This window comes from Habropoda laboriosa, unplaced genomic scaffold (assembly GCF_001263275.1).
Source record: "Habropoda laboriosa isolate 0110345459 unplaced genomic scaffold, ASM126327v1 scaffold123, whole genome shotgun sequence".
Lineage (NCBI taxonomy): Eukaryota > Metazoa > Arthropoda > Insecta > Hymenoptera > Apidae > Habropoda > Habropoda laboriosa.
This window is the reverse complement of record NW_017100236.1, coordinates 536,900-545,431: the sequence shown is the minus strand read 5'-3', so window position 1 is coordinate 545,431 and position 8,532 is coordinate 536,900. Positions and strand designations below refer to the sequence as shown.

The window sequence follows — 8,532 nt, the reverse complement described above, 5'->3', positions numbered from 1 at the left end:
GTGTGCCCTGTGTATATGTGTGCACACGACACGATCGAACGAAAGAGAAATAAGAGTTCTTCCAACGCTTATTGAGTCGCATGGTGGTGGGGGAACAATACATGCACAACTTCTTCTTTTCGTCACGAGGAGGAAAAAACGAGAATATTCAATTTCATAAGAAACATAAGGAGTCCATCATCGTCCATCTATCGACTGGCTCGCACAATTACGTTACACATATACATGTACTTTTACATATACATATATATCATCGTAATTCATTAAGAAGGAAAAAAACTACACTTCCGTCGCGAGCGTCGCCGCAAGCGACGCGTCGTGCCTATAGTGATCGTCTATAACGTACACCCCGCAGCCAGACTCCGCTCCTCCACCGCCGCCGCTTCCGGGAGGACCGTTGCCTCCCTCCGTGATGGTGGTCGGTGGCCTCTTGAGCAACGCCGCCTCCGCCGCGCAACAGCTGTCCGTCGTCGTGTTTCCCGCGAATACCGACGACCTTTTCGCGGTCTCCAGTACACCAACGCCGACGCCTATGCCCAGCCCTAGGCCCAGGCAGTCCTTCTCCTTCTGGAAAAGGTGGGACGCCCTGTGAGCTGCCGCCTCCGTGTTCAGTTGCTTCGTGGTCCGCGTTCGGCCGTCCTGCAGCACCGGTTCTGGCTTGTAACCCGAGCAAGAGCTGTCCAGCGTGACGTCCGTTTGAAACGACGAGTCGAGGTCGTCCTGTCTGGCGGACGCGGCGTTGTTCACGCTCTTGTTCGCCGTCCATGTGTTCTTGATCATATGAGCATCCCCTGTGCCAAGGGTGCACACGCTTCCACCGCCACCACCGCTGATCATACCGCTTCCACCGCCTCCAAGCAGACCAACGTTACCAATTCCAACCCCTGTGCTACCGGTAGAGCCAACTCCTGGTCCACCGCCAACACCGCCCATTACTCCACCGCTCCTCTTGCTCATACTACTGTGCACAGCATTCCTTTCATTCTGTAGCCTGGCCTCTTCGTCAGCCTTCGCTTGTTCCCTTTTCTGTCGCCTCTTCATACACATCACTGCTACCGCTGCTACTAACACAAACGCTGGTACAGCTGTAGATAACGTAGCTATAACTACAACATGTTCCGTGGTCAATCCTGCATCCCTAGGCTCAGCGGAAGCGGAGGCTATATGCCTGGAGAGGTTCCCTGACAAGTAACTAGCTCCTGATGGTGGTACTCCTGGAACCGCTGTTGCTGTGTTAGATAGAGAATTGGTAGAAACTACAGCAGTTGGAAGAATAGCTGCACCACTTCCTACTTCCTCTGAACATGTATCTCCATGCCAACCATTGGAACACTGGCAGAGAAAACCGTTCACTCTGTTCAGACAAGTGCCTCCGTTTCTGCAAGGTGCACTCCTGCACTCGTCCACGTCCACGCTACAATCTTTACCGGTGAAGCCTGGCATGCAAGCACACCTGTAGTCGTTCGTTCCAGAGATACACCTTCCTCCGTTTGCACAGGGTTTGGTGAGACAGTAGTCCACTTTATCCTGACATAGCCTACCGACGAAACCAGGCACACACTGACAACGGAACTGATTAACTTGATCCACGCAGGTCCCTCCATTTAAACAAGGATCTCCTTGACAATCGTCTATATTAGTCTCACACCGTTCACCAGTGAAACCAGCTGGGCAAGTACATCTGAAGCTGTTGCCAAGATCCGTACAACTGCCACCGTTGGAGCATGGATTCGGTGCACACTGGTCGAGCTGAGATTCACAATCGTTGCCTGTGTAGCCTGGTAGACAACGACACACGTAACCATGAAGAGAATCATCCTCGCAGATGGCTCCATGGTGGCACGGGGAGTCTCGACATGATCTCGAGGTGATCTCACAGTGGCGGCCACGCCAACCGGGTGGACAGGTGCAACGATAATGCCTGGATGATGACGAGGTGGACACAGAGGACGACGAGGAGTCCATGGATGATTTTGAAAGGGCCAGAGCAGTCGAGTTCGTGTATGACGTCTCCATGGCGCACGATCCACCATTCAGGCAGGGGTTCGAGTCACAATCCAAAAGAGGTTTCTCGCAGTTGGTGCCGTTGAAGCCAGGCGCACATGAGCAGGTGTACAAACCCTGCCCGTTAAAGGTGTTAAAGCAGGTGCCGCCATTCAGGCAGGGCTTGTGATTCGTGCAGTAGTTCAAGTCTTGGTTGCAGAACAGTCCGCCCCAGCCTTCGTCGCAGAGGCACTCCCAGGGTTTCTGGCAGGTACCGTGAAGGCAGCCAGGATAGCGGACGCATTGATCGCAGTACGCTCCCTTCCAACCATTGTGGCATCTGGAACAGAGAAGGATGGTACTGGTTAACACGCTGCCTCGATTTTCTTTCTTTGCAAGCAAGGAGGAGAGCACGGGGTGAAAGTGCGTCTGGATGCTTTCCTTTTGCAAGTATGCGGAGGAGAAACTGCTACTACTTTGGAGGTGAAGGGAGTAGCAAGTTGTGTAATCCTTAGTGGATTTCCTTTTTTCTTTCTTTCTTTAGGAATTTGTTGTCGAGATCGATTTAAACAGGCTTTGCTGTGCTTAGTTTTTTGAGAAGTTCAGTGCTCTGCCTTTTTTTTTCTCTTTAGATGGAGACTTGAATATTCGATAAAGATTAGGTTAGAATATGGTAGATTTTTGAACAAGCCTTGCTGCGATTCTGATTTTTTCATATTTCGTGCGAAAAAGACGTTTTACGATTGAAGGGTTAATTATCGTATAAATTGGAAAAGGTGAATTCCGCGCGGTGTCGGGATCTATCCCCTTGGCAACCGGCGTGATTAGAATCTCCCGGCCCTCGTCGAAGACGAATGTCAAAGACCTCGTTAAACGCGTATGAAAAATGATGGAACGCGATAGAGGATGCGCAATAAAGAGGAGGAGGAGGAGATGGGACGAGGAGGAATCCCCGTTTCCAGGTAACCAACCTTTATACCGGGTGACTCTGTTCGAACCTAACCTTCATAGAACGAAGTGAAGAGCGGAGGTGTGTAACGAGCAGCGAAGTCTAATTACTTCGATCGTTAAATACTAATCGATCCTCACGTGGAAGTAATTTCAGGGAATGTGATAAAAATAGAATGGTACGCGGGATCATCATCCATCTCTTTGGTGGCCAATGGAATTAATTGAGCCTCCCACGGCATTAGTATTAGGCTGGTGCATATGAAATATGTTTACAGGACGCCATGTTTAATTAAAATATGCCTTAATTGCGTCGATGCATTTTGTGTATTTAAAATATTGCATTCATACTTCCCTCGATATGAAAGAGTCTATCACGTGAGGTTATACGTAGTTAACGAAAATAAAAACACTTCGCATGCACCAAAACTAACCTATAAAATTAAAGATATTTCGTAACACCGTAACTTATTCTGACATACCGCTAAATTTCTCCTAAAAAAGATCTCGAAAAGAGAGAGAAAAATGTCGGAAAAAGAAATTCCGCAACGGAGGATACACAAAGCTTGAAGAAGGTGGAAAGAAGCTGGATCCAGCAGGGCAGGCGGAGAGAAAGAAGGGAAACGAGGAGGATATGGTGGTCGGCCATTACGTCCAAGGGGGTTACACTGGTGCAGGAAGGACAAAGAGGTCCTCAGAAAAGATAGAACAAGACCAAACGTTAGATAGAGAGAGAAACAGTCGAAGAAAGAGGTGTGTATATACATATGTACGATATTACACAAGTGCACACGTATGCACACCTCTTCTATACACACGGGGAAAGAGAAAGAAAGAAGGAAAGAGGAGGCAGAAATAGAGAATGAGCCAGGGAGACCAGTCCACGGTGAAGGAAAGAAAGAGAAAGGAAGAAGGAGAAGGAGAGAAGCAGCAAAGAGAAGGGAGAGGAAGAGCCTTAGCCAAGAGAGATAGGAGAGGAGGTAGAATTCGAAGGAGAGTGGGGAGACGAGTCGTCGAGTTGTGTTCCCACGGTTCGAGCCTCGGCACAGCCGTTCAGTATGCGGGTCAAGGAAAGGTTACGCTCCTCTGTGTTATATATATATGACTATATATCGATTGTAGAGGAAAAGAGAAGTACATAGTCTCCGTAGAGCGGTCGACGTCGCATGACTATACCATTAAATCCCATGTACACACTCAGAGCGTAATCGAGAAAGAGAAGGAGTGACAGAGAAAGAGAGAGAGAGAGAGAGAAGGTAAGACGAGGAGCCATACTAGTAGAGATGACGGAGAGTAAAAGAGACAGAACGAAACGAGCCGAACTGTGCCGCGGTGTATATTCGTGGTCGTTTGTATACGCGCCTAGCCAATGAGACGGTCGAAGCATCCGTGTGATTCTTCGAGCTGTCTTCTTCTCTCTCTCCTAGTGCTTCTCTTCCTAGGACGCGAAACGGATTTCTGATGGCTCACGAGAGAAGTTAGGTTAGATGGTTCGTTTCCAGTGGATGATGCTACACGGGAGGATATATACGCTGTGTGTGATGTATTCGAAATCAGAGCGAGTACGGGGAGCAGGCATGAAACAAGCTAGAAAGTGGATAGAATACTTGGACAGTATTGGTACAGTTGAGGGGGGGTTTAGGCAATCGGGTAATTGATACTCGGTTCGAGAGAGAGGGGGGAGGGGGGATGTGTGGTTTGGGGATCGCAAGAATATCGGTACTTGGTGGCATTAGGGCCTCGTGAGTATCGGTATTTAGGAATGTCTGTGTTTTAAATTATTGACAAGAGATAAAGATATGGCATTTGCTCGTGAGTACTGGTACTTAACACATTGGTGATCAAATGAATAGGTACGCGAGATTTCTGAATTAATAATGTAAAATTGAGAAACAGTTGGTACTCGGGAAAGTTGCGAATATATGACGGAAGTATAGGTTAGGTTGACGCATTCGAAAGAAATAGAGGGAGAGAGAGAGAGAGAGAAGTAAAGAAAGATGGTAAAATGATGCACGATGTGCATCTTCATCGGTATTCAGATACCACACACGCGAGTGACCACGGTCTCCGAAATTTCAATGGGACACCGTATAACCGCGATTCTTTCACGAACGGGGCCAACATCCCATGAGGCTCTCACGGCAATTGCTTTTAGCGATCATATCGACTATTTCCACGCATACGGCTACGCAGTCAGAAAACAGATATTACCCGGTGTCCACGCAATCGTGATTCTGCTCTCGAAATTCAATTCTTCGAAGCGGAAGAATTAAAGAATATGGCGCACACCATGGATATATCAATATAATCGATGGCGTTAACCTACTTCGTTCTATCTAAGTCACGATTTACAGCGATTTTTACATAAACTACTGGAAAATGTGAACCTCCACGAATCACAGTACCTACACCTTTTCTGTTTAATCTTTCTGCACAAAGTTGCTCGACAGTCGAACCAATCACAATTTTCGCAACAGGTTTTTCCCTCGAATGCAAAGTCGGCATCTTGAAAAAACGTTTCTGGTGTCGCGATATTCGACGAATAATTTACGCCACGGCTTTGTGACTTTGTTTGTTTGCGTGTCTACGGTATGCCCATAAATTTCCGGTCGTCTGGGACATTTAAAAGGCGAGCAACATCAGCCACCACCGTCTGGACCGGCGGCCCGTCTATTTTCGAAAATATTATTTTTCCGCAACCACGCGAAATCGTGTTTGAAGAAGGAGGGCGCGCGGAGAAATGATAAACCCGTGGAGAAACACAGAGAGAACGAGCCTGGAGGGAACTCGTCGGGGACTGACGGCTGCGGCTAACGGGACAATTAACCCCGGTCTCGTGCAGTAATTAGATGATCGAGTTAACTCTAAACCTCGGGTTAACGTCGTACCGAGATTCGACGTCCCATGCGGAGACGGATCGGAATTATCGCGGAATCTCTTTCCCCAAATTTTATTAACGTGATTTTAGAGACTTAACCTAAGGAATACACAACTGCGATTAACCTAACCTACGTATTACCATTATTGCGTCCATATCGACGGTTTAACGTTAAGGAAATGCTTATACAGTGTGTTCCAAAATTAAAGCTTCGAGATTAAGGTAATATTTGTGCACAGGTGTTTGAAAATCCACGATCTGAGGTTAAGGTAATGTTTATACAGAGTGCTTCAAAATCAACGATTTGAGGTTAAAGGTGATACCTATAACAAATACTGTGCAAGATATACTTATTAAGAACGTTAGAATTTATGGTAAGATTCATATTGAACGACTTAGAAAAATCTTTTCTTCAAACTCTTCTGTTAATTTCAATCATTTACATTTTCTACCAGCGATGTAAAATAAACTCCAGTTCTGAAAGAGATTCTAACTTGGAACGGGTTAAAACATCCGTTGCGCAGAATGCATTCTCCGCTTCTGCCAAGAAAAAATCCGTAACCAAGCGAAAAGAATAGAGGGATCGACTCGAGCCGCTCGAGTATTTATAGCGAAGTAGAATTCCCGGCAAATACAGAAATTCTCGAATCGATCTCTGAACTCAGACGATCCAGATTTTCCTTTTTCGAATCGAATTAGAAAGGTTCAACGACACATTGTGGCGCGACTTCGCCACTGTCTAGGGGAAAAAGAAGGGAAGTGGACGATGGAGAAAAAGAGGCGCGCAAGTTGGCACCTCCTCGTTACGACGGAAACAAACGAAAAATTCTATTTTCGAAAATTTTTTGAAACACCGAACCACGTTCCTTAGATACCATGAATAATCTGTCGAACGATTTCTGATCAATTTTACAAATTTAAGAAAAAAGAAAAACGAATTTCTAAAGGCTAAGGTAAATCCTTCGAGAGATCTAACAAATTGCAAAATGAATTTGCTACGTTGCAAAAAGCGATTTATAAAATTAGAGAAAAGCAACTTGAACTGGTGGTACAAAATCAAGCATCGAATAAAAGATCGACCGATTCCTTTCGGAAGCCGTGTCAAATGTCGCGCTTTCTCACGGCGGACCAATTAATGGCGGTGCATCGGTGGCGTTAGACTCATTAACGATCAACTTTCGCGGGAAGCTCGTTTATCGAGGCGTCATTATTAATGCGGCACGAGTATGATACACCGCGTGCAGGTATCGAGTCAGGAATGTAATATCAGTAAAGAAGAAGAAGAAGAAGACGAAGAAGGTGAAGAAGAAGGACGAGAAGAAGAAGAGTGGTTGCTACACACGTATGTAACACGTACTCGTCAAGAGTGAACGAGACAGAATGAATATAAGTGGATTGTGTGCGTATAATACTCACATGCATTCGTCGGGTCGACCACAGTGTCCGTGCTGCTCGTCGCATCCGGGCAGGCAGCGGGCTGAAACGAGTAAGAAAAAATCCAAAAGGTTAAGGCAACTCTCCGCAAGAGGTCGATCGCGTCCCTCACGACTGCACGAGCGGTACTATACGATGCATCCAGATGCATTCCGCTGGTTATAGGTAGTCGACTACCCGGGGAACTCGATAATTCACCCAGCTACTCTCTCTCTGTATGTGCATCCACGGGTACTGTGTCGTCGTTAATCGAATCGTTAAATTGGCCGAGAAGCACGATGGAAAATCTATTGAACGCTTTTGGGGAAAATGCGATAGATTCAATTCAATTCTGTTCAATTGTTCTGTAAATTTGACCCTTCGCGTCGATACGCTAGAGTTGGTAGGATTCGAAGTTTAACAAGGAACTTTAGGAAACATTGGAAATTTGTTATAGTACCACTTCTGTAAAATTTGTTATAATATCGTTTTACTGAATCGTGTGATTCAAGTACATTAGAATGGTATATTTTTCAGGTATCCTAACTGACGTGTCACAAACGTCCTGTTCACATAGAGACAGAGCCGATTTATAGACACGGAGGACAAGAAGATCGTTCACACGTCGAATACACGATAGAATGGAATCGTCTAATTAAAATTTATGTCATATGTGCCACGAATCGTTCCCGTTTTCCGGGAATCCTGGATGGGAAAGGAGTCTGACCGCACGATTCCTTGCATAGCTGCACGTAGTAGTCAACGATACGTCGATTCGTGCGCGCGCGCGCGACCGCGGTCGCGTCCCACAAGGATGATAAAATTGTGTCACGTGTGAATGATTCTTATCTTATCTGCGTGGATGCACGTCTAACGTCCTACTAATTGGTCAATTCTATTTCTTTTCCTTTTCTACGAAATAATGGTCCCAACTTTCACGGCATTTACGTCTCGTTAATTATTTCAAAAATGGATCCAAAGACAAAAACGTACAAATTTTGTTTAATTTACCAACCGAGTTAAGTGACCGACATAAAAGGATATAAAACAATTTACGAAAGTATCAACGCGATCCGTTTCACCAGAAATTATTAAGCTCCGAGTACAGGAACATTTTTTACACACTGTATATGTCTCCTATAACTCCTGTCAATGAAGTCGTCCTTTTTTTCTAGTGACACCATGTACGATGGTTCCACGCTGCTGACAGAACGTATCTAAATTCTACTCTATCGCTTCTGTTAACGAAACTATCTTTCTTTTAGAAGCACCCTATACATATAATGGTTCCACGCTGCTGACAGACACAG

The 8,532-nt window shown here is 45.8% G+C and overlaps 1 protein-coding gene across 1 annotated transcript in view; it reads right to left on the bottom strand.

Moving 5' to 3' along the window:
• Positions 1-279: 279 nt before the first annotated feature.
• LOC108571672 (neurogenic locus protein delta) overlaps positions 280-8,532 on the bottom strand; it is a 42,418-nt gene continuing 34,165 nt past the window's right edge. Inside the window, exons 5-6 of the mRNA XM_017933773.1 lie at positions 7,226-7,286; positions 280-2,323 (exon numbers count right to left, since the gene is read on the bottom strand). Of these exons, the coding sequence (XP_017789262.1) occupies positions 280-2,323; positions 7,226-7,286 (2,105 nt within the window). The remainder of the gene's footprint in view (positions 2,324-7,225; positions 7,287-8,532) is intronic.